This window comes from Oncorhynchus mykiss, chromosome 11 (genome assembly GCF_057628025.1).
Source record: "Oncorhynchus mykiss isolate SJ-2025 chromosome 11, ASM5762802v1, whole genome shotgun sequence".
Classification (NCBI taxonomy): Eukaryota; Metazoa; Chordata; class Actinopteri; order Salmoniformes; family Salmonidae; genus Oncorhynchus; species Oncorhynchus mykiss.
Genome location: NC_143032.1, coordinates 49,584,834 through 49,610,884, shown reverse-complemented (window position 1 = coordinate 49,610,884; position 26,051 = coordinate 49,584,834). Strand labels below are relative to the sequence as shown.

General features: G+C 40.7%; 2 protein-coding genes across 21 annotated transcripts; one reads left to right on the top strand and one right to left on the bottom strand.

The window, feature by feature from the left end:
* Positions 1-1,815: 1,815 nt before the first annotated feature.
* On the bottom strand, positions 1,816-20,055 carry nmrk1 (nicotinamide riboside kinase 1). 20 transcript variants are annotated; one of them, XM_090190345.1, is made up of 11 exons: positions 19,841-19,998; positions 14,074-14,364; positions 12,411-12,504; positions 11,656-11,729; positions 3,854-4,112; positions 3,557-3,683; positions 3,244-3,403; positions 3,038-3,109; positions 2,793-2,899; positions 2,544-2,627; positions 1,816-2,361 (listed from the first exon to the last, which is right to left on the bottom strand). In XM_090190345.1, exons 2-11 carry the CDS (start codon positions 14,163-14,165, stop codon positions 2,351-2,353), a joined length of 1,080 nt encoding a protein of 359 aa, XP_090046471.1. In that variant the 5' UTR covers positions 14,166-14,364; positions 19,841-19,998; the 3' UTR covers positions 1,816-2,350. The 20 variants fall into 20 exon arrangements, with proteins under 20 accessions (XP_090046471.1, XP_090046477.1, XP_090046470.1 ...); XM_090190351.1 differs by having other exon boundaries at positions 3,635-3,683; positions 4,022-4,112; XM_090190344.1 differs by having other exon boundaries at positions 12,411-12,507; positions 19,841-19,982.
* Positions 14,567-26,051, top strand: LOC110535795 (osteoclast-stimulating factor 1). Its single transcript, XM_021621076.3, has 10 exons — positions 14,567-14,901; positions 22,202-22,248; positions 22,345-22,395; positions 22,640-22,703; positions 22,967-23,020; positions 23,258-23,365; positions 23,573-23,622; positions 23,950-24,028; positions 24,385-24,483; positions 24,989-26,051. Exons 1-10 carry the CDS (start codon positions 14,868-14,870, stop codon positions 25,045-25,047), a joined length of 645 nt encoding a protein of 214 aa, XP_021476751.1. The 5' UTR covers positions 14,567-14,867; the 3' UTR covers positions 25,048-26,051.

Below are 26,051 nucleotides of genomic sequence, written 5' to 3'. Positions count from 1 at the left end.
ATGTAGTAACCAAAAAAGTGTTAAACAAATAAAAATATAGTTTATACTTTAGATTCTTCGAAGTAGCCACCCTTTGCCTTAATGACTGTATATAAAGTTGAAGTCAGAAGTTTACATACACTTAGGTTGGATTCATTAAATCTCGTTTTTCAACCACTCAACAAATTTCTTGTTAACAAACTATAGTTTTGGCAAGTCGGTTAGGACATCTACTTTGTGCATGACAAAAGTAGTTTCTCCAACAATTGTTTACAGACAGATTATTTCACTTATAATTCACTGTATCACAATTCCAGTGGGTCAGAAGTTTACATACACTAAGTTGACTTTGCCTTTAAACAGCTTGGAAAATTCCAGAAAATTATGTCATGGCTTTAGAAGCTTCTGATAGGCTAATTGATGTCATTTGAGTCAATTGGAAGTGTACTTGTGGATGTATTTCAAGGCCTACCTTCAAACTCAGTGCCTCTTTGCTTGAAATCATGGGAAAATCAAAAGAAATCAGCCAAGACCTCAGAAAACAAATTGTAGACCTCCACAAGTCTGGTTCATCTTGGGAGCAATTTCCAAATGCCTGAAGGTACCACGTTAATTTGTAGAAACAATAGTACGCAAGTATAAACACCATGGGACCACGCAGCCATCATACCGCTCAGGAAGGAGAGGCGTTCTGTCTCCTAGAGATGAACGTACTTTGGTGAGAAAAGTGCAAATCAATCCCAGAACAACAGCAAAGGGAAAAGGGGGAGGCTTGCAAGCCAAAGAACACCATCCCAACCGTGAAGCACGGGGGTGGCAGCATCATGTTGTGGGGGTGCTTTGCTGCAGGAGGGACTGGTGCACTTCACAAAATAGATGGCATCATGAGGCAGGAAAAGTATGTGGATATATTGAAGCAACAACTCAAGACATCAGTCAGGAAGTTAAAGCTTGGTCGCAAATGGGTCTTCCAAATGGACAATGACCCCAAGCATACTTCCAAACAAAGTCAAAGTTTTGGAGTGGCCATCACAAAGCCCTGACCTCAATCCTATAGAAAATGTGAGGGTATAACTGAAAAAGCGTGTGCGAGTAAGGAGGCCTACAAACCTGACTCAGTTACACCTGCTCTGTCAGGAGGAATGGGCCAAAATTCACCACACTTATTTGGGGAAACTTGTGGAAGGCTACCCAAAACATTTGACCCAAGTTAAACAATTTAAAGGCAATGCTACCAAATACTAATTGAGTGTATGTAAACTTCTGACCCACTAGGAATGTGATGAAAGAAAGAAAAGCTGAAATAAATCATTCTCTCCTATTATTCTGACATTTTACATTCTTAAAACAAAGTGGCGATCCTAACTGACCTAAGACAGGGAATTTTTACAATGATTAAATGTCAGGAATTGTGAAAAACTGAGTTTAAATGTATTTGGCTTAGGTGTATGTAAACTTCCGACTTCAACTGTATGTATGGTGGTCCTCTGTGGCTCAATTGGTAGAGCATGGCGCTTGCAACGCCAGGATAATGGGTTTGATTCCTGGGACCACCCATACAAAAAACATCTATGCATGACAAAGTTGCGTTTGTGAAATGGCATATTATTTATAGCCATGTCTGGTACATTATACTGTTTAACAATGTAATAGTGAGCTACTATTTCATTGGCATGCTAAGAGCCAAACCACACTTCAGCAACCTTTTAATCAATTAATTTCCTGCCATGGTACTACTCAGGAACTCAGGAATTTCATAGTGCCCATAATATTTTTGTAACACTGCAGTATAACAGAGAAATATACAGTATATATATATTTTTTAACCTGTATTTGACTAGGCAAGTCATTTAAGAACAAATTATTATTTTCAATGAAGGCCTAGGAACAGTGGGTTAACTGCCTTGATCAGTGGCAGAACTAAATAATTTTTTACCTTGTCAGCTCGGGAATTCGATCTTGCAACCTCTCGGTTACTAGTCCGACGCTCTAACCACTAAGCTACCTGCCGCCCATATTAACTTTAGCCAAGAGTCTGCACTGCTTATAGACTTTGCACTCCTTAACTATGTACATAACCATTATAGATTTAACAAAACAAATTGCAAAAATACTTTCTTAGTTAAAAAACTATGTAAACAAGATTTACCTCACTGGAGTAAAAGTAACATGGATTTAACATGAAAGTTTGTTCTGCACTGTGTGTGTGTGTGTGTGTGTGTGTGTATGTGTGTGTGTGTGTGTGTGTGTGTGTGTCCTGTCTTTCTCCTGTGGCTGTAAACATTAGTCTAAGTTTCAACACATCTGTTTCTGAACATATTGTCTCTTTTACTCTTCCAGATTCCAGCAACCGTTTGAGAAATCCAACTGCTTAGTCTTTCCCTGGGAAAACAAGACAACAAAATAAAGTAAGATTTTGGAACATTAGAATACTGAGTGCCCTTTCGTTCAGTTCCCATTGGCCCAATCATTCTGGTGTCTAATCACAAATCACTCTTTAAAAAAAAAAAACAGTTTAATTTTGAGTAGATAAGTAACTTCATTTTTTGTAGGAGCAAACTTACCCATGAGACTCTGTATTTCCATGGTTACATCCCCATACACATAATCCAGCAAGTCCTCCTTTGACTTCAATCCATCCAAAAAGACTGGAAACAAAGCATGAGTGACAAAGAAACAAACCTTATGGTAGCATCAGAAAGAATGATCTAAGGCAATAGCATGTTAACAGCAATGGAGTGAGGAGGAACAACGACTATCAGAAACAAACCTGGCAAAGGAAGATCTTTATATCTTCTAAATGAAAAACTCACCAATATCCGATACCATGTCTTCCATCTCTTGCCGGTTTTTCAGGTACCTTGGCCACACATATCCGTCAAAGTACCCTGGTAGGTCAGGTGGTGTATACACCCTCGAGCTGTCAATCACAGGAAAGGTGGGCCAAAGGCTTGTTCTTTTCATCAGCCACAGGTTATACAGTGGCCTATCTGAACATACCAAAATTATATCCAAGCATTGCAATTATATCGGAGTTTAAAAAAAATATTAGCCCCACCCTCTCCTCTCTTTGCAGACGTCATAAGGAATTTCAAGGAAATATCTCTTGTCCATTAATTCGTTCAAGGGCCTGCCAATCAAAACATGAAACAAAAAGCCAGACAAATAATTATTCTCATCATGCAGACAACAGACAAAGGGCATACCAAGAGAGGGAGAAGGAGAGCGACACATAGGAGGAAAGATCAATTTTCTCTTAGTTACCCGTAGTTGAAGATCAAGAAGCCCTCGACGATGAGCACAAACACCTCCTCTCCTACAGAGCATTGTGTTCTCAGACTTTGAGATGCTAGGAATGAACCGGGGTCCTTCCGCCATGATTCAATCTTGCTCATCATTCTGTCCATGTGGAGTGCATCAAGCACTACAAAAGTATCAGACAGTCAAGTTAAAAAGTGTTGAGTTCCAAATGAACACTAAGTTTCACTGACTCATGACTTATTTGTAAATGTAAACTTTGGTAATAGGTCACATTATTGTTTACATTTACAAATAAGTAATAACTCGATAAACTTACACTCAATGAGGTTAAACTTTTTTGATCTTCTGATATGTATCTTCTTGCTGATAAAATAGAAAGAAACTCTTCCCCTACCATCATACTGCTTGAACCCATTGCTGTCCACAGCTATCACAGAGTCATCCTAAAGGGAGAGAGAGAAAGACATGACCACTGACACTGAGCCTCTTCTTTCCTATCCTCCTTAAAAACTGACAGTCAAGAGAAGACCATGAAGAAGTTGAATTGAGGAGACATGGGGGAGAGGACCATGAAGAAGTTGAATTGAGGAGACAGGAGGAGGAGGAAGAGGACCTTGAAGAAGTTGAATTGAGGAGACATGAGGGAGAGGACCTTGAAGAAGTTGAATTGAGGAGACAGGAGGAGGAGGAAGAGGACCTTGAAGAAGTTGAATTGAGGAGACATGAGGGAGAGGACCATGAAGAAGTTGAATTGAGGAGACAGGAGGAGGAGGGAGAGGACCTTGAAGAAAGCATCCTGTGCTATGATGCAGCTGTTGGGGATCCGCAGGTGCAGACTACTGGACATGGTCGACTTCCCCCCATTGGTCATCCTGGAGACATGACAAGTTAAGATTCACAAATGACTGGAATCTTAAAATCAGGTGAAGATTTGAGATTCCAGCCTAACATACCAAGCACAGGTTTCTCAGACACAGATTAAGCCATTGGCATTCAGTTGGATTTGTATACTAGGACTGGGTTTAATCTGTGTCAGACATACTCCAATTACTTTGAGTGGAGTGATGAGGTGTCGCGCCACAGGACAACCCTTTGGTGTGCAATGTGCATTGCTGAAATGTCCACCTGAGTAGGCCATCATTATGCTAATAGTGTTTCCTTGGAACAGATCAATGCATATAAGCCAGGGTAATTGTTTAGTTAAATTGTTGTCGAAAGGCTATCTTCTGTACATTTGTAGCATTGCCTTCAATGACTGATTCTCTATCTATGGGTGTTGCCATATGGCCAAATCAAAAGTGAAAAAAGTATTTATTCTAAAAAAAACTATTGCAATAAACTGTCTAAACAATTCTAAATGTAATGTGGTAACCTTCGATAATTTGAAGAAATTCAATTTAATGAACCATTCATTTCATGCAGGGGGGCCTTGAATTTGTCCTCAGGTGTGTGACATCACAATTAATGCTAATATAAAAGGTTTAATGATTCTCAAATAGACAAAAATGTTTTACTCATTACCAGTTACTTCTAATCATATTCTGGAATTTTAATTTAAAAAACAACTTCTTTGTAGAATGAGGATAAACAAATTGTCTCCCCCATTACATTTTGAGTAAGGTTCACAGTAATTTGACAAAAACCTAGATAATTAGTTTACTTGTGTATTATGATAATGTTACCAGCCTCATGCTTTATAATTATTTTTACATTATGTTCAAGACAACACCTTTTTTCCCCCTTTTATTTATTGGTCTCACCCCATAGGACATGATGTCACACCGATGGACAATATACAACAGGCAGTCAAAGGTGATGGTTTAAACATAATTAATAACACTTTCAGAAGTTTCTGACCACTGTAAAATTCAAACTTCTAAACATCAGTAATGGATCCTCATTAAAAAGATTTTAAAGTGTACTCATTCCAATTGAAGGGCCTCGAAAGTGTCCTACGTTGTTATTTTTCATCACTACCTCCCCGAATCGGGAGTGGGTCATTTTCTGTTGCCTTCCTTGGATGTGGTAGCTGTTTCTTAGGCTCCCTCCCTGGAATCAAACCCTGATTCCCCGTTACACGTGGTCACCATGGTATGCACAGAAAGTACCATCGAAAGTTGATAGGGCAGACATTCAAATGAGATGTCAGCGCATCACCAGTCGAGGTTATACACTAGAGTCACCAGAAGCGTCTGTGGTGTCCGAGAGAACCCTGCATGGGTTTTGGGTCTGAATAAATGCAGGCATCTGTGGTCAGCACTTGTACTTGCATGTATTAGATCTATAATTGCTGCAGTCATCCAAGTAACGTTGGAGCAATCAAGAGGAACCATAACTCATTTAATGAGCCCTTCGCAATTTCACTGTACCGGCCGTATGTAAGACTTGCATGGCTTAATCTTTCAGGCAAGACTGGCAGAATCACTCAGGTAGAACCCAACACTGAGGTCTACCTGGCCAAGCAGCCAGGTGCACATCTAGTGATGGAGGAGAGCGAAGCGCACCCGTGCACATGCAGTGGGAGGCCCCGACCTACCAACAGCCGAAGCCGTGGGAGCCGAGATGCTGTTTAATAAGAGGTGTTCTGTTGGAGGGTTGTTGGAGTATAACCCACAATGGAGCCAATGACAATGGGTCTCTGATGCTGGTGGGTAATAGGTTGTGGGAGAATGAAAATGTAAATATTGCACTCAGAACCACATAAAATGATGAAAGTTGCAACAAAAAGGTCTTCCCCCTAAAAAACAACTAATCCCTTTGAAAACAGTCTATGTGGCATCAATATGAGACAAACATTTATTCTAGTGTCAAAATTGACAAAAGTGTAAATAGGATAATTTTGGTCATAGTCTTAACTAAAATGAGTGTGGAACCTCAGTGCATCACAATGAGTAAATTAAGGTTGGGTTTGGATTACAATTATGTCAACAAATCATGCCCCCCCTTTTCCAAGCTCCACTTGCAAATCGCCCCTCCGCTGCATCGCTTCCCTTCACTTAGTGATCCATTGTTTCACCGCCCCCAACTAACGCGTTCAAAGGATCATGGCCATTTGAGACTGAAAAGCCCTTTCCGGATTGATCTTGCAGTGCATGCTTTCAGCAGGATGCTCAGCCAACAACTATGGTTTGCATGCTCTGCCGAAGGACCCCATCATGCAGAGATAGGTGGTTGGAGTTCGTTGGTCCCCAGTGGTGGGGAGTATACCGGTAGCTAGACCATAGACTGCTGGTTATGTAGCTGGTTATGTACAGAGCCTTCAGAAAGTATTCACACCCCTTGACTATTTCCATATTTGATATGTTACAGCCTGAATTTATAATTGATTAAATTGAGCTTTGTTGTCACTGGCCAACACACACAATACCCCATAATGTCAAAGTCAAATTATGTTTTTCGAAAAGTTTACAAAACCTGAAATGTCTTGAGTCAATAAGTGTTCAACCGCTGTTATTGGCAAGCCTAAATAAGTTCAGGAGTAAAAATGTGCTTAACAAGTCACATGATAAGTTGCATGGACTCACTCTAGGTGCAATAATAGGGTAACATGGTTTTTGAATGACTACCTCACCTCTGTACTCTACACAGATTACACCACAATATATATACACACACACACACACACACACACACACACACACACACACAGTTGAAGTCGGAAGTTTACATACACTTAGGTTGGAGTCATCCAAACTTGTTTTTCAACCACTCCACAAACTTCTTGTTAAACTGCAGCTTTTGCAAGTGCATGACACATGTAATTTTCCAACAATTGTTTACAGACAGATTATTACTGATGGCATCAAATAGATGGCGTCATGAGGCAGGAAGATTTTGTGGATATATTGATGCAACATCTCAATACATCAGTCAGGAAGTTAAAGCTTGGTGGCAAATGGGTCTTCCAAATGGACAATGACCCCAAGCAAACTTCCAAAGTTGTGGCAAAATGGCTTAAGGACAACAAAGTCAAGGTATTGGAGAGGCCAACACAAAGCCCTGACCTCAAGCCTATAAAACGTTTATGGGCAGAACTGAAAAAGCATGTGCAAGCATGGAGGCCTTCAAAACCTTTTTTATGTCGGTTTTGGAGCAGTGGCTTCTTCCTTGCTGTGCAGCCTTTCGGGTTATGTCGATATAGGACTCGTTTTACTGTGGATATAGATACTTGTGTACCCGTTTCCTCCACCATCTTCACAAGGTCCTTTGCTGTTGTTCTGGGATTGATTTGTACTTTTTGCACCAAAGTACGTTCATCTCTAGGAGACAGAACGCATCTCCTTCCTGAGCGGTATGATGGCTGCGCGGCCCCATGGTGTTTATACTTGCGTACTATTGTTTGTACAGATGAACGTGGTACCTTCGGGCATTTGGAAATTGCTCCCAAGGATGAACCAGACTTGAGGTCTACAAATATTTTTTTTAGGTCTTGGCTGATTTCTTTTGATTTTCCCATGATGTCAAGCAAAGAGGCACTGAGTTTGAAGGTAGGCCTTGAAATACTTCCACAGGTACACCTCCAATTGACTCAAACGATATCAATTAGCCAGTTTGGCCAGCTCTAGGAAGGTAGTTCTTGGTAGTTCTAAACTTATTCCATTTAAGAATGATGGCGGCCACGGTGTCCTTGGGATCTTCAATGCTGCAGACATTTTTTTGGTACCGTCTCGGAGCTCTACTGACAATTCCTTAAACCTCATGGATTGTTTTTTTCTCTGATATGCACTGTCAAATGTGGGACCTTATATAGACAGGTGCACGCCTTTCCAAATAATGTCCAATCAATTGAATTAACCACAGGTGAACTCCAATCAAGTTGTAGAAACATCTCAAGGATGATCAATGGAAACAAAATTCACCGGAGCTCAATTTCAAAACTCATAGCAAAGGGTCTGATTACTTATGTTATTTACATATGTTTTTATTTTTTTTATTTTAATCTTTAATACATTTGCTAATATTTCATTATGGGATATTATGTGTAGATTGGCATATGGTTCTGCTGTTTTGTGGGATTGGTATAGTTTACCGCACTCACTGCTTGTAGATCATGTTATGTATTGACACTTTCTTTGGCAGTGAGCTAACATGAAGGAGCAGAGCCTATATATAGATATATATATATATATAATAATTAAAAATATATATTTGCCAAGACTTACATTATTCATTCCTTAATAAATGGCAAAACATATATTTCTATGTGGCGTTTCCTTTCTGAAATAAAATGATTCCTGTTCGGAATGGGAATCGATTTCCCACCTCAGCCAATTAGACGATAGTAGTAATCACGCCTGCCTTATTTGGCGGTCTATTTAAAATGACCGGTTCTGGTCACACATCCTGCTTCTAGATCCCACCATCACCCCAGCCTCCACCTGTTAAGTTATTTTCCTGTTGGGGGATTGTTCAAGCTTACTGCTCTTGCTGTTTTTATGTAATTTTATACATTTACGCTTTGATTGGGCAGTGAGGTACCCTGAAGGAGCAGAACCTATATTGCCAATACTTGCATTGTTCATTCTTTAATAAATGTTTACATATTTTTACAAGCTGTTTCCTTTCTGAAGAATGGTTAATGGCAGAAAGAGGAAGTCTGTTCTGTATGTTTTATGTGAAGTCTCTCCCTACTCAAGTGCAGCTGGGACATGTATGCTATCTTGTCAGAGCTTTTGTAAGCGGTCTTTACAATGTTCTTGTTGTAAAATGTTTTGACATGTAAGAAGTGTCTACAGACGGGAAAAGCTGAGATGTGGGGGAAAAAAATCACTATGAAAGAGATTTCACATGTTTAGTGTTAGAGAATGACCAGGAAGCAAAATGTTGTAATTATAGTGGTGAACAAAATCAGGGCAATTGAGAGAGTCTTCTATGCGGAGGCTGTCAAAAAGGTAGAACGATCGAGTATCTCTGAAGGTCTGACGGCAGTGAAGACCGGTAGGCCTACACTGCAGCCTGAGTATCACCGGCACGACCCAGAAATTGTTCATGTGAAGAAAGTAGATTGGTTTTTCACCATTTCTATAAATGACACAAACTGCACTAGTACAAAATAAGTCAAGAAAGCTCAATGATCAACATTGTTTCTGCAGCTGAACTCTGGGATTAAAACTATTTACATCTGAGGAGCTACATGGGAGTCTTGTCTCGTGCGGTCACACCCTCTCAGACCCCAGAGCCTGAGCAGGGTATTTGAGTTTCCTAATTACTTAAGGAGTGGGAATGTATATTTTTTGGTTAATACTTTTTTTGTAGTTGTGTGGATTAAAAGGGAACTGCGCACCCGCTGATTTGGCCTGGTCTTTTGGCTTGCTCCTCAAGAAATGCTGACGCCATGACAGAAGCTAAATGTGAGTTGGCTTGGGGGTGTGGTTAGATGTGGGTGTTTCTTGGGTGCGTCCTTGCCTTCACCAAAGACACATCCATCTGTCAGCACCTTGCCCGCAAAAAGCGGTTTTCCCCCACTCAATAGATGGATTAGCTGACATCACGAAAACGATGCACTCACTTCAATGGGGCAGAAGTCTTGAGTTTTTGTGATTATGGATGGCAAGATAGCTACCAACCATAACAAGAAACTCCCATGTGGGGAATCGTAAATTACTCGTTTCAGCGAGTTTTATCTTGTTCTTGATAACATGTCTTGTTGAGGTGTTTTGACAGATTTCATGTCAATGCTAATATGGCAAAAATTCGCTAGCTAACCAACAACTAACGATGTATTCATGTTTTCAATAAACATTGGAGACTAAATAGTTTACATGTGGTCAACAATCTAAAACAAAGCCGTCTGTTTTGCCCCACAGTTGTGCACTCCTCAGTTTTGTTGTTAAACACCCATCCCGTCTATCACAACAAAAAATGTCTCTAGGTTGAGTTCAATAACTACAGGCAGATGTATGGTGAGATGCCGGATGAAATTTTGAATAGGTCAGTAGCCTACAGAGTAATGTGAGAATGCAATTGCTGAATTTATGTAGATATTCAAAAGTAAGTGTTTTGATATCTTCCAAATGTAGTAACAGGTCCATGTATAATAAATAACCCTTCACATAATACCATAGAAGCCGTGTTCTGCTAATATAATGTGTACTAGTCATCTTTCATTGTCTTTCCCAGCCGATACAGATACTGTGCCTATCGACATTTTGTCCGGTGGTAATTGGTCCATCTTGGCAAAGATATCAGAGTGGTCATACCTTCCTGTGTAGTGTCCTGTATACAACAGGAGTTCCCTGATCCTGGTGAAGAATACAAAGGGTTTCTTCCTACCATTCAATTCAATAATCAAAAAAGACAATACAAGTAAACGATGGTATTATAATTTTACAAGACATGAGTGCCAGTTCTCTCTCTCCATTCAGAGACATCAGTATCAAGCTAATTTGTCTGTCTGGACCTCATCACATCACCTTACAAGTCTCCATGTACTGGTTCCATAAATGTTTCTGTGAACACATACACACAGTTACTTTTCTATTACCAGTGGCAGTTAGTACATGTTTGTGTGTCAGATATTACCTATCCTATGTTGAAGTCTGAACAAGTCAGATAAAATCTACCTAATTCTGACCTCCCCATCGATGACCATTGGTGAGCAGGCAAGAGGTGAGGCTGGAGTTGAGGTCTTTTCCAGAGCCGCATTGATGGGCATAGCAACGTAGATCAGCTCCTGGCCTCTCATCAAAGATACTGGTCGCACGCATGCACGCACACACACACACAGAAATGAAATCGAATGGTGAACACAGCAATCAGGCTGGTTCCACCAGGCTAGGTTATGCCCTGGACATTATATGCATCTATGTAAATAAGCCACAAATAATGTCAGTTTACATAAAGAGTCTATCAAATGCCAAGTGGTAAATTGAATTTTGTTCTTTAGAAATGGACAAAGCTTTTTTTCTAATGCACTTCACAACAGAAATGACTACTAGTTGTATCTGCTTGGCTGGGGTTATTAGCCTACTGTTTATCAAGATGGGTATATTTGAATACAACTTTTCACATAATTCACATTATTTGTTGTTGTTGATGAAGCCGTCAGTATCATCAGGGCAGTAACTCAAGTCACTATCAGAGGCCTCCTGTTCTTTTCATAGGAGTCGAGATAGACTGACAACCGAGGAAAGATCACAGGAATACCTTAAGTTTTTTTTTTTACATTTTTTTAACTAGGCAAGTCAGTTAAGAACAAATTCTTATTTACAATGGACAGCCTATCCCTGTCAAACCCAGATGACACTGGGCCAATTGTGCACCGCCCTATGTGATTCAGCCTACTTGTGTCGCATGACACACTTTTATTCCAAGATCTTGCTGACAAGCTGTGAAAATAGCAAGTGAACAGTGAATGAAATGACTGAGGTTGCTAAACCATTGCAATCACATTGCTGGACATGTTACGATACCCACCTTTGCTCCTCTGGTAGGTCCCAGCATCCGTTAATAACCAGGGGATCAGTCTGGCACCCAACTGTGCACTTTGTCTAACAGAAAAACAGTGTCAACGATTGTCATCATCCCTCAATTATAAACATAGCTCGAGAAACAACTTAAATCTTGTTTGGAAGCTAATGTTGTGCTTTACAGATGTAGACTGACTGACTCCAGATTAGATTACATTTAGGCCAGTGACACCATTAGACTATGCAACCAACTGTGACCTGTTTTGCTATGGCCTTGGGTTGGTTTGAGTTTGTTGTTGCTAGTTAGTACACTGTTGTAGTCAGACATGAGTATCACCATAACTGCAGCCAATATGTATTTGTGCCCTAGAGTCTAGGCATGGGTTGCACCTCACTTGTGACCATTTCCTCTAAATTACGATGGTTGAAATACGATGAAATTGCTAAAGTAGGCATATAATTTGTAGGAATCAACTTTGCCATATTATGTAGTCGTCAATTTTACCTTAAAGACAAAAATAACTAGCAATGCTAATGTTAGCTAGCTAAAATACAGTGGTCCCCTCAATCTTTGCTAGCTGGCTAAAGTCAATCGGGCGACAACACAATCATTACTTATTTGAAATGTCATCGTTTTTCCATGCCAAATCAAAGTTGCATTGAGGTAGGCTAACGTTAGCCAGCTAGCTAGTTGGTAGCCTGCTGCTAGCTAACTTCAGCTACATAACCAGCAGTCTATGGTCTAGCCACCGGTATACTCACCAACACTTGGGACCAACGAACTCCAACCACATATCCCGCATGATGATAGGGTCCTTCGGCAGGGCATGCAAACAATGGTTGTTGGCTGTGCATCCTGCTGGAATTATGCATTACATGGTCAATCCGTATAGGGCTTTTACATCTCAAACCAAAGGCCGTGATCCTTTGAACGCGTTGTTTGGGTGCGATGAAACAACAACAGTGCCCCATTAAATGAAGGGAAGGGAAGCGAAGTGGGCGGAGGGGCGATTTGCACGTGGAGCTTCGCAAAAGGGGGAATGATTTGTTGACATAATTGTAATCCAAACCCAACCTTAATTTACTCATTGTGGTCCACTGAGGATCCAAACTCCGTTTGATACGAGACTGACTATGACCAAAACTATGTACACTTTGGTTTTTAGGGGCAGACGCTCTTTAAATGATAATTTCCCCTTCCTTGTATGGAATTTACTTTTCATTTGTACATTTTTTCACCCCTGTCCAGTTAGTGGTGACAATATACATTTTGCGTGTAGTTCTTCATACAACTGAAAGAAGAATCACAGAGACCAAAAGTAATGGCTTCTTCTTGTAGTCACTAATGGTGACTAACTCCACTATGGCTAGTTGGCCAAAGCCTATGGGGAAATGAACGGGGGTTTTGTAGTTTTTTCTTTATATAACCCCCGAAAATATGGTCTGCATTTAACACACGTTTAGAATATCTTATACATGTTGTTCTATTAGATAACCTTCATGAGTTAACACCTGCCTCTGTGTGCATTTTGAAGCGTTCATGTCATCAAAATAAGCACATAAAGCAAAAAGGCTTCATCATTCAAAACGTAAAACATATCCCCCAAACCTGTGTTATGCTGCGTTCAAGTTGTCAGAAACTCCGTGTTAAAACGAACATGAAGTTATTTGCGTAGATAGAACATCCTATTGATTGATTCTGATAACGCCCAAGTGGGAAACTCGGGATCCGACTCTTCCGCCTAAGTTATTAAATCAGAAGTTTCCGACATGAACTGAACGCGGCATTTTCAACGTTTATCCCAAAACCCACATAATTTTGACCATAGGAATGGCTGAACGAAGCAGAGGTTTCATGTCCGGTTTTTAGGACTACATTGTGACACACCATGTGGACATTGATTACATGTTATCGTCAAAATCAATCAGAACTATTTGGAAATACCATGAATGGACTAGGCCTACTGTTAGGGACTAGGATTACTGTTTCTTGAAATAGATGTCATAAATACAAGAGTAGGTGAAGGAAATGTTATTAATGTTTTCCTTAAGTTCCATAGCCTTACATGGGACAGTCAAACCATTGCATAATTACCGCGTTGGTTCAAAATAGTAAGAAAATAAATACACTGCATGAAGTGTAATAAACACACAAAGCTTTTAGTAATATGTCACAATTAAAATAAACACACAAAGCTTTTAGTAATATGTCACAATTTTAACCAATTTAAATTGTTTGCCATTATGGACCAAAAAAAGGGGGCGTCACGTCAACTACCCCAATGGCCAAAAGAAAAGCCCAAAAGAATACAGCCACATTTCAGATGTAATGGTCAGATTGAATGGTCGTGATTCTTAAATAACAAGGTTTCGTCTCACACAATTTCAGATCAGATTCAATAATAGCACGTACATTAACACTTACCCTCCAATTCCAACGACAAGGGTCCTCATGGCTGAAGCTAGTTGGGAGGTTGTGAAATGGTCCCGTTGAATGCTGACAAATGCGGGTAACATAAACCTCCTCTTGCAGAATTGAGAGAAATTATAAAAACAGGGCTAATGTTAGAGTACTTTTATGAAAGTAGGTCCATTGCCTGATAGTGGTTCCGCTATTCCACAGCAGGACGATGGATTCGCGATCCTGCATTAATACGTCATCATTTAAAGGGCTCCACGATGCACGACCCCTGGCTGCCCTGTCCTGGGACAAAATCTGTAGTGGGTGCAGGGAAATATTAAATGAATTAACATTTCAAAATAAAACATTTGCTAGCTATATGCGATACATTCATTATGATCGTTAAATACGCTAAATATAATACATTAACCATGTTTTAAAGTGTGCTGTTTTAGGTCTGTTGTCATCAGTCCATTTCTACTTGTTGATAAAGATACGAGCTAACACATTAGAAGCCATTTTTCAGGGCTGATAACATTTTTGCATTTAGCTGTGAAAAGCTCAAGTTTATTGGTGTCTAGGCTGTAATACAACTCTATCCAATTATATTACCTGGCTACTAGAACATATTTTACCTCAGACTAACCAAAATATTAGTAATTTCTCAGTGGGCATGCGCACTTCTAGTTTTCCGCCTAGCTGGTTCTGTCAGACAGTAGCCTACTTCCTTATTGGAAGTGAGACAGTACCTCTTATTTTAGGACGGTAAGCAACTTTTTCAGAAAAGATACGGCGTAGCTACTCTTTAAAGTCTGAAAATGTCCAAACCGCCTCCCAAGCCAGCCAAACCAGGTAAGTATTCGATTAACTGCGTGATAAATGAGCTAGAAAACGTTGAGCTAACTAACGTTAGCTACTTGAAACTTCCTCTTCCATCCCGGCATCAAGCAAGTGTAACACACCTAGCTAGCCAAATGTTTGACCAGTAATCTCCTTGAATAATTGAACATTTCAGTCAGATTTCAGTTGTCTCTGTCCTTTTCCCACTGTCGTCCTTATTGTCTATCTTTACGAACTAGCTAGATACAAAATTATCTAGCTAGCTAGATGTAGATCCCATGGCTATGTCATCATGGCTAACGTGACTTCCCCATTTCACAGTAATGCAAGTTAACTAGCTGACGTTATCAGGCTGGCCACACAATGCACAGTTGCTTGCAATGTGTGCAGTCCCATCCCAAAAACTTCCAGAAAGTTGTGTGGAGTTGCTTAAGCCAATGTTAGACATTTTATATGGTTAGCTACATATTGCACTTGTGGTTCAGTACTGGAAACCTGCCCCAGTGTCTGTGCGAAATGCCGCAACTGGTTGAACGCGGCACGTGTATAACTACAAACAGTTAGCAAGTCGGAAATGTCAGATTCCTAGTTCCGATTAGTACGTGAACGCGGCATTAGAGACGTCGACGATGAGCATGACGTGACTCTTATCTAACGTCTAAAGTCCGATATCCCCCAAAATATATTTAGGCTAAGTTAATTGTTTGAACTATGCTCATGCACAGGTTCTATCGCGAAGATGTTTCCAAAAACCATCGTTAGTAAAGTTGCACTTAAACGCTCGTAATCTAATGTCTGCCTCAGACCAGTCGTAGAACATCAAAGCTCGTCTTTGGAGACTTTTTTTGCCCTCCCGCGTCACTTTATACACTGAAGATCTACGCTAAACATATAATCACGTGCTTTAACTCTCTCTCTGTGACCGCCGATAGAGCAAAGTTGACTACAATTAAAGTTGCCAATGGGCGTGTTCGATTATGCTGAGCCGCGGGGCACCGGTCTATGGCCCGTGACGTGAACGGGCAAAAGCGGTGACTGAGGAGCGCCTGTCTCAAATCAAATAATTGTATTTGTCACATGCGCTGAATACAACAGGTGTAGGTAGACCTTACCGTGAAATACTTACTTACAAGCCCTTTATTAAGCAAAAATGCAGCTAAGAAAATATTTAATTGTTTTACTTTGGTTTATTTAGTGACACAAAATAACAATAACGAAGCTATATACAGTGGGTTCCAGTACCAAGTCAATGTGCAGGGGTACAGGTTAATCGAGGTAAATAAGGTAACGTAAGGGTAACGTGACTATGCATAGATAAAACAGTATGTCAATTTTTTTTTTATGAAAAGAAGCAAATAGTCCAGTTAGCCATTTGATTAATTGTTCAGCACTCTTATGGCTTGGGTGTAGAATATTTTAAGTAGCCTTTTCGACCTCGACTTGTCGCTCCGGCACCGCTTGCCATGCGGTGCAGAGAGAACAGTCTGACTTGGGTGACTGGAGTCTTTGAATTTTTCTGGGGCCTTCCTCTGACACCGCCTAGTATATAGGTCCTGGATGGTAGGAAGCTTGGACCCAGTGATGTACTGGGCCGTACGCACCACCCACTGTAGCGCCTTAGTCGGATGCCAATGCGGTTGCCATACCAGGCAGTAATGCAACCGGTCAGGATGCTCTTGATGGTGCAGCTGTATAACTTTTTGGTCATTCTGAGGACCCATGCCAAATCTTTTCAGACTCCTGAGGACGTTGTCATGCCCTCTTTACAACTGTCTTGGTGTGTTTGGACCATGATAATTTGTTGGTGATGTGTACACCAAGGAACTTGAAGCTCTCAACCCGCTCCACTACCGCCCCGTCGATGTGAATGGGGGCGTGTTCAGCCCTCCTTTCCTGTAGTTGAGGGAGAGAGTGTTGTCCTGGCAGTCTCTGACCTCCTCCCTATAGGCTGTCTCTTTGTTGTCGGTGATCAGGCCTACCACCGTTGTGTCGTAAGCAAACGTAATGATGGTGTTGGAGTCGTGGGTGAACTAGGACTACAGAATGTGACTTATAGGAGAGAAATGAATATTCAATTCTCTGGCAACAGCTCTGGTGGACATACCTGCAGTAGGCAGGGCAATTACATGCTCCCTGAACTTGAGACATCTCTGGCATTCTGTTGTGACAACTGCACATTTTAGTTTTTTTAGGGCCTTTTGTCCCCTGTGTAAGGTGCACCTGTCTAATGATCATGATGTTAATCATCTTCTTGATATGCCACACCTGTCAGGTGGATGGATTATCTTGGCAAATGAGAAATGCTTACTAATAGGGTTGTAAACAAATTTGTGCACAAAAATTGAGAAATAAGCTTTCTGTGCATATGGAACGTTTCTGGGATCCTTTATTTCAGCTCATGAAACATGGAACCAACATGTTGCATTTTATATTTTTGTACAGTATAGTTTTCACTGGGAAGGCAGATGAAGCGTTTTTATCAAAAACAATCACTTTTGCATGTGAAAACACACTAAGATATATCCCCATGGGGAAATTTTGGTTGTGGCTCTATGCACACATAACACAAATGACATAATATACAGGTAGAATAAGTGCAATTCGTCATCAATGGTTAACCTGTACACAACACTCTGTCATCCACAATGTTAGCTGTAGGCCAGCCTGCTGGTCCTACTTGTAGTTTTAAACATTCAGGAGCCTTATTGCCGCTGAGACGAAGGATCGTTTGGCCCTATTTATTTTGTGCCCTGGTACCATGTACACTATGCTAAGGATCCTGGGATTAAACACTTCCCTCTGCAACTGAATCCTGTACTTCCTGACGGGCCGCCCCCAGGTGGTGGGGGTAGGTAACATCACATCCGCCGCGCTGACCTTCATCACAGGGGCACCTTAGGGATGCGTGCTTAGTTCCCTCCTGTACTCCTTGTTCACCCAAGACTGTGGCCGAGCACGACTACAACACCATTAATAAGTTTGCAGATGACGGGCGGTGGTAGGCCTGATCACCGATGATGATGAGACAGCCTACAGGGAGGGAAGTCAGAGACCTGGCAGTGTAGTGTCAGGACAACAACCTCTCCCTCAACGTCAGTAAGACAAAGACCCTGATTGTGGACTACAGGAAACTGAGGGCTGAGCACGGCCCAGCCACATCGACAGGGCTGTAGTGGAGCAGGTCGAGAGCTTCAAGTTCCTCTCTGTCCACATCACTAAGGAATTATCATCGTCCATACTAGAGGTCGACTAGTTTTCATAACAATCAGTAATCAGCCATTTTGGACGATGATTACATTGCAATCCACGAGGAGACTGCGTTGCAAGCTGACCACCTGTTACACAAGTGCAGCATCAAAAGGACCTTGTGGCTGCAAGGAGTCAAGGTAAGTTGCTAGCTAGCATTAAACTTATCTTGTAAAAAACAATCAATCTTCACAATCACTAGTTAACTACACATGGTTGATGGTTAACTAGCTTGTCCTGCGTTGCATATAATCAATGCGGTGCCTGTTAATTTAACATTGAATCACAGCCTACTTCAACTACGCCAAACGGGTGATGATTTAACAAGCGCATTTCCGAAAAAAGCACAATCGGTGCACAAATGTATTTAACATCAATGCCTTTCTTAAAATCAATACACAGAAGTACATTTTTCTAAACCTGCATATTTAGTTAAGAAATTCATGTTAGCAGGCAATATTATCTAGGGAAATTGTCACTTCTCTTGCATTCAGTGCAAGCTGAGTCAGTATATGCAGCAGTTTGGGCCACCTGGCTCGTTGCGAACTGTGTGAAGACCATTTCTTCCTAACGTACTGTAATTAATTTGCCAGAATTTTACATAATTATGACATAACATTGAAGGTTGTGCAATGTAACAGCAATATTTAGACTTATGGATGCCACCCATTAGATAAAATACAGAACAGTTCCATATTTCACTGAAATAATTAACGTTTTGTTTTCTAAATGATAGTTTCCGGATTTTAAGGCTCGTATTTCTGTGTTTTTATTATATAATTAATCCCTACCTACAGTATATGTCCATATCTACCTCGTACCTCAACACATTGACTTGGTACTGGTACCCCGTGTGTATATAGCAAAGTTATCGTTACTCATTGTGTATTTATTCCTTGTTATTTTTATTTCTTTTTTCCCCTCTTTCTGCATTGTTGGGAAGGGCCTGTAAGTAATCGTTTCACTGTTAGTGTACACATGTTGTTTATGGAGCATATGACACATACAATTTCATTTGAATCCTACTCATTGCTCCTTGTACTTTATTACATCACTTTTGTTTTGAGCCGAATCCCCTCAAGGCGGAGAAGAAACTAAACATCCGTGGTTAAATTAAAACCTTTATTCAAGGGGTTTGGGTAACCAGGCAAATTAAAAACTTTATTCAAATATAAACAGTAGGCTATAGGCCTATTTCAATCATATTTAAATACATTTGTTCAATCAATTGTTCTATTTTGCAACTGTCTGTAATTTGGCTCAATATATTTCATGATGTGTAGCCTAAGATGCGCAATGATTTGTCAAATCTACGATTTGGTGCATTTTTATCTAAGCATTAGAATAAGCCGCCTCAATATTTGCAGCTATAGGTGCTAATCTCTCTATCCGTCGTCAGTATTGTGAAATAATTCTAAGGTAAAATTTTAATGGAGAAGCTGATCCGAGAGCAGCGCTCCCTTTCATTCGATCCTATCGGTATTGACACATTCTCCAACAACACACTCTTAGCGACTGTTCTCTCTGCGTTGTGTTTTGGGAAACTCATGCTACAGCTTCGGTCATTGTAGGAAAGTTGCATAATTAAAACACACGTAAGGCTAAATTCCATCTCTAACTTGAAACCGGGCCCCGGAAGCTCAGATTCAAACTGCAATTACACAGCTCTGCAAGCGTTATGTCATAATATACAATGGGTTCTGACCAGAAGCGGCGCCTCCTCTTGACTGTGCTTCGCTCCAACACTTCGCTTAACATTTGCATAAAGTAGAGCCGAGGTCAACTTTTTCTACCGCTCGGATAGCAGGGTTCTCGCCGCTCAACTCTCTCCGCACATTTCTCTGCGTGCCCTCGTTGAAAATGAATGGGGGCGGACCTTCTCATGAATTCGTTGTTAGAGAAAACCCTGCCTTACTCACCAAGTATGGCGTTTCGCTGAGCAATTATCTTCATATACTCCCGTTACGTCCGGTATGTCAAAATAAAAATGTACAAGCAACTGAAAAAAATGCCTTTTCGGAACATCTGTTTTATTTTATTTATTATTATTTACTTATGTTTTATTATGAACGCAACAAATACAAAAAAACAGACAAATACAAACAAGAGTACATAAACCTAACCTTAAATACTTTTATGGTGCGTATTGCTTTTTTGTTTTTACATTTACTGATCATTTCAAAATAATATTTCAATTCTATCTTAAATAATGTGAAAGGGGGGTTTGTTCTCTGCCCACTTCATTTTATAGACAAAGAATCTTCCATGAAAGATAAACAAATCAACAATGAAAGTTAAATCAGGGCGGAACATCCAATGTATTGAGCTGTTGGAGACTTCCGACCTGTGCGTGGCACGGATGAGCGATAGAATGGATGTGCCGAATAAGCATTTTTATCGGTTGCCTCTATATTTTTATATTTACCTTTTTTTTGGAAGTACATACCGGCCGTAACGGGAATAGTTGAACAGCAACACTCCATATTCGGCGAGCAACGAAAGTATTTTAACATTATAACGTTTGCAGAGCTGTCTAATGGGAGTTTGTATCAGAGCGTCCTGGGTGTTAGAGAGGAGACACGTGATACTCATCATCGACATGTCTAATTTACTCGGGCACTGGAAATGCCATGGTGGTAACATGCACAAAGCAGTTGACACTTTGACATTGTATAAACTCACTCACCAAAGTTTTGCTTTTTGTTTTTATGTTTTTTTCTTTTAACCTTTTTTAATTCGAGATTGTTACTAACATGAAGACTGTCATTCTGATTTAGGCCTACTTTTGGGGTTTTTCCTGAACCAGGAATGAATCATTCCTGAAATACAGAGCCCCACAAGCCTGTGCCTGCCCAAAGCTGCTTAGCCCCCCCCCCCCCCCCCCCCCACACACACAGGCATTTAATTATCCAGGTGCTTGCCCTACACAGTACTAAAGTTACTTAGAAACATATATTTAAAAAAAAAACATGTAAATAGAGTTGTAGCCTCTTAGCTAGCCAGCTATGTCCTGGGTTCTGTCTGTTGTGAATTACCGCTGCATAGCAAGCTCAGACTGTGAGGCTGAGAGTATTGTGGGCGGGCTAGTCGGCACAGGCCCCAGAGTTTTCACAGGGGCAGGATGGGGCCTGCAGAACCACTCCGGGAACAGAGCTGAATAAAGCAGAGTTTGTCTATGAACTTAACTGCAGCTTCTCTCTGGAACAATGTGTGGCATACAGAGAGAAAATCTCTGGCACATTTCCATATAAGATTTACCCCAGTGTTTCACCCCAAAAGAATCAGACTTTTCTGTTTTCACCTACGTGGGTTGGCACCCATGGTTCTGGCGGACCTGCTCTCATTTGGGGCCAAAGCCAGGCCACTGGTATTTTTCAGCTTTCATTTACGTAATGGCTAACTGTAAACTATAACGCCTTCTCACAAAGTAACTGTTTTAATTATGCAGAGGTTGTTGATTCTACTCTTCACAAGTCCTCACTGTCAGCCCTAGCTATGGAAACACAATTTCCCTAGTATAACATGAGGGTGTATACACTAGTGTAAAACAGGTGTTACACTCAGAAAGCAGTATAAAGGCTTGCATACTCCAGTGTTTTCAGTTCGCTAATTGATTCCCATTTTGATCAGTTTCTGCATAAACAGTGTTTCTTTATGCGTGAGTCATGTTCATTTGATGTTTATTTTTGGACAAGAAGGCCTGCAGGTATCCCCTTCACTCAGTTTTGTGCCTAATGAACGCCACCCTGGTTTCTCTGTGCCTATGAACTAGTTTAGCTTTCTCTTAACACCAATCTGGTAACATTCTACCCCTGGGATTGAGACAAACTAGTACAGTGTGTCTTCAGAGGCCCTAAGGCCTGTAGCCTTGGAGTGTGTGGATGAGGACCCAATGTCTGTTCACTGTGTAAATGGATCTGATAGAACAAAATCTGAAAAGTCGGAAAATGCATGTCTGGATCTTTTTGTGCTGTGTACTGTCAACTGTGTGTGTGTGTGAGAGAGACCCGCTGCACAGTTGTATACATTCAAACTCATGTTCCTTTCCCTCTCTGTTCTCTTATAGGCCAGGTCAAGGTGTTCCGAGCCATGTTCACCTTTGACCCCCGAACGGTTAGTGTTTATTTTCCTAATGGTTGGTCTAATCCCTTTACTCCGCCTCACACCAATCCAAATTAAAGATGGTATTATTTATTTTTTGCTTTTCAGCCAGATGAGCTCTACTTTGAAGAGGGAGACATCTTGTATATCTCTGATACAGTAAGTTACCATCTCCGCCTGTCCACTTTTCTCCCTTTCACTCATTTATTCTGTCTGTGTGTCACTTAAAAAATAAAATGTCCTCAATCTTCCACTCCTTTTTCCCTACATCTCTTGTCTTTCCTGTATCCCATACTCTTTTTCTCTTTCTCTCTTTCTGTCTGTCTTTTCTCTCACCTCTGAGATACTGGATGCAAGCATTCTGTATTGTTATTGGCTCTCACTGCCTGTCTGTCATCCTTAGAGTGACAGCAATTGGTGGAAGGGAACCTGCAGGGGAAGAACTGGCCTCATCCCAAGCAATTATGGTGAGTAAACAAACCATTCACTGTATGTGATATGTCGTATGGCAAGTTTCATGGTAAGGTTGAAGTTTTATTGCAAAAGAGGTGCCCATCCATGTCAGTAAATGCATTATTCCATTAACTTGTCTTTAGATTGAGAAAACATGTTCTATGTGTTTGATTATTCTAGGCGCCCCTTAATAGATTCGTGCCCTAACTGTGGTTTTCAAAGGAGCATGTTGCTCTGTTGAAATCACACTTTTCTCTTTGACTTCCCCAACCCACAGTGGCCGAGCAGGCAGAGTCCATTGACAACCCAATGCACGAGGCAGCTAAACGAGGTGAGGCACCAAAAAGAGGCCCGCTGCGTCACTCACTCTTCCCAATTAGCAAATATTGTGCATCGCACCACCAATAATCTAAACCTACTATGTAGTTCGATAACAAACTACGTTTTGATTGTTTGTTTGCTATACACCTTCTATAACCTGTATGAATTTGAATGGTGTGATGCTTGCTTCATTTGCATACCCATGTTTATTTGTGTGTATTTACATTTTTGCGTATGTGGGACGCAGGCAATCTGAGTTGGCTACGTGAGTGTCTGGAGAACAAAGTGGGAATTAATGGACTGGACAAAGCTGGGAATACTGCCCTCTACTGGGGATGCCACGGAGGACACAAAGGTAACAAATATGTCTACTACACACACGCCACAACACATGCATCGTTGCACAGACGCATGCACTCACACAAATGCGCCAACGCACACACACACTCAGCTTCTTTTTTTTTTCTTGAATGACAGAGCAAATGCATGTCAGCCTACACACACACACATGCTGTTGTGAGATGTATGACAGTTTTATGTTGTGTTGTAATTTTTGTGACAGATGTGGTGGAGATCTTGCTGGGGCAGTCTAGCGTTGAGTTGAACCAGCAGGTGAGAAGAACAGTTTACACATTTGGAAAATGCGGTTTCAGGCAAATTCTTATGATTGATCCCAAAAAAAATGTACAGCCTGATGGGGCTGTATGCGATTGATGCATACAGTATTAATCTCGAAAGACTCTATTTAGACTCAAGTCCAGGACTAGATTAACTTCTTTTTTTATATATATAAGTATTTCAAAGGGGATTCTTTATTGAGCATGCATTTTAGTCCAGTGCTTGGCTTAATCTGTGTCTGGGAAACTGTCCCTACATGGTGAGAATTATGCAAAAAATGGGTAAGGTCTTTGACATGTCGGCTGTTCTGTTCCACTGCAGAATAAACTGGGAGACACTGCTCTGCATGCTGCCGCCTGGAAGGGATACTCCGACATAGTGGAGATGTTACTGAATAAGAGTAAGCCCATCTACCTCTCGTTTCAAGTTCCATCTTTTTTTGTTTGTTGTTGCTCTCTTTTCCTGTTTAGGTTCCCATCTCTGTGTGTGTATGAGCCAGGGTTTAGGGCTCAGTTCACATCGAAGTCAGTCAATTCAGAAAGTGATAGGAATTGTAAATATAAAATTAGACACATACCTTCTCCTGTTTTTAACTGATTAAAAATGTATTCAAAATAAGCCTTTTTATTTATTTTTTACTTCCTGAATTGACTGAGTTCCATTTAGAATTGACAATAACCCTAGTATGAGCATGTCTGGTTGTTTGTATGTTAATCATTTTCTATATTTGTGTTTATTTCTGTATTTGTGTTTCAGATGCCAGGATGGATATTAAAAACAATGAGAAGAAGCTGGCTCTGGAGATGGCCACAAATGCCCAGTGTGCCTCTCTCATCAAGAGGAAACAAGGAGGCAGTGAGTCATTTAGGCCAGAACGTGGAAGCCTTACGCTATTTCGTTTTCCCGGAACCTGATGAAAGCCCTAGTCCCGGGACTCAAAAGCACTTTCAGTGGGGAATCTCTATTGCACATGTTTCTTGGTCCATGACCATGCTTAATCTGTATCTGTGAAACGGGCCCTTATTGTCACACAGTCAATCAGCTTGATTGACTGTTCATGATCATTTCCCATTTAGACACGTTGATTTCTATGCTTTAGTGCTTATTTTTCACCATGTTTATTTATAGATTTAACTTGCTTAGTAAGACATTTCATGCATTTCAATAACACTACTAAGAATGCAAGATGACAAAACGAGGAACCCCCAACAAAGAACTGTCCAGTCCATACTGGAACGTAGTTGTACTTTTGCAATCATGGGTCCCTTAATAGAGGAAATGTTTTTTTAATTCCATGAAATGTAATTGAATCTCCTACTACTGTTACTGTTACTGGCCTAAGCTCTTCCTTCTATTACAGATATCACACGTGCACACAGCAACGCCGATGAATACCTTGACGACGAAGACTCTGACTGAGCCCACTCCGAAAGGGGGGGAATATCTCAGGCCTGTCTCTCATGGGATGGGGGGAGTTTGCAGTGTGTGGGACATTTTATTAGCTGGGTGGGGAGTGAGGAGGAGTTCGGATACCATTCCAATTTTTCCAAATATTTTCTGAACATTTGTTCAACATTCTGAAAAACAATTGTAATTAAAGTAATACAAGACATATAATTAACAATGTGAATGGAACATGGAATTTATAAAACCTTAGGGCCGTGGAGAGGTGACGTCTTTATTATTAAATTCTGGTAGATGATTGGCTGTTCTAAGGGAACTAATAGCATGGGTTCCACTGTCGAGCTATCTGCGGGTGAGTCGGTGATTGCTGACACCAGAGAGATTGACATGCGATTAATTCCTACAAATATCTCCTGAACCAATCATATCTCCCATTGAAGGTGGTCTGAACCTGCATCGCAGGTGTTGCAGGAAGTGACCATGTTGAGTCAGATTTATTTCTCTCTGGCACTAGTAAGCACAGAGATGATTTCCAGTATCATGCCATACTTCATCCTGCCTTAACTTAACCTCATTCTAAAACCAACTTCATAGTCATTAGAATGCATGCATTTGTCTGTCAAATAATTGTCTGCATTGTCAAATGTGAACTTTCAAATAACCACGGGCTGGGTTTTACTGTCGCCAATCAAAACATTTTCTTCCCCAATGTCTTCACTTCACTGGGGATTAGTAAATTGCCACTGCATTTTCTTTCTATCTATACTGTAGAAAGAAAATGACAGTGCATTTTCTTCATGTACTGTATGTTGTTCACACTGACCTACTGCTCCACTGTTAAAAGATATGTCACTAAAAGTGCCTTATGTGAAGCTGTAAAGATATAATTTGTCTACAGGTGTGTATGTGAATAAGTCACCTGATCTGATGTCTTTCATAAAGATGTGTTCACTGTTGATCTGTTCTGTCTATCTGCTTTGTCTTTCCTGTCAGCTATGCAATAAAATAATTGTATCTAA

Bases quoted from the DNA above. Each gene is read 5' to 3' on its own strand.
- nmrk1 (XM_090190343.1), bottom strand. From the start codon at position 12,737: ATGAGTAAATTAAGGTTGGGTTTGGATTACAATTATGTCAACAAATCA. The intron at 3,684-3,853 runs GTCCTCTTCCTC...CTCTCCCTTTAG, and splicing joins CTCAATTCAACTTCTTCAAG to GATGACTCTGTGATAGCTGT. The intron at 3,404-3,634 runs GTAGGGGAAGAG...ATACTTTTGTAG, and splicing joins TGGGTTCAAGCAGTATGATG to TGCTTGATGCACTCCACATG.
- LOC110535795 (XM_021621076.3), top strand. From the start codon at position 14,868: ATGTCCAAACCGCCTCCCAAGCCAGCCAAACCAG. The intron at 14,902-22,201 runs GTAAGTATTCGA...GTTCTCTTATAG, and splicing joins TCCCAAGCCAGCCAAACCAG to GCCAGGTCAAGGTGTTCCGA. The intron at 23,623-23,949 runs GTGAGAAGAACA...GTTCCACTGCAG, and splicing joins GCGTTGAGTTGAACCAGCAG to AATAAACTGGGAGACACTGC.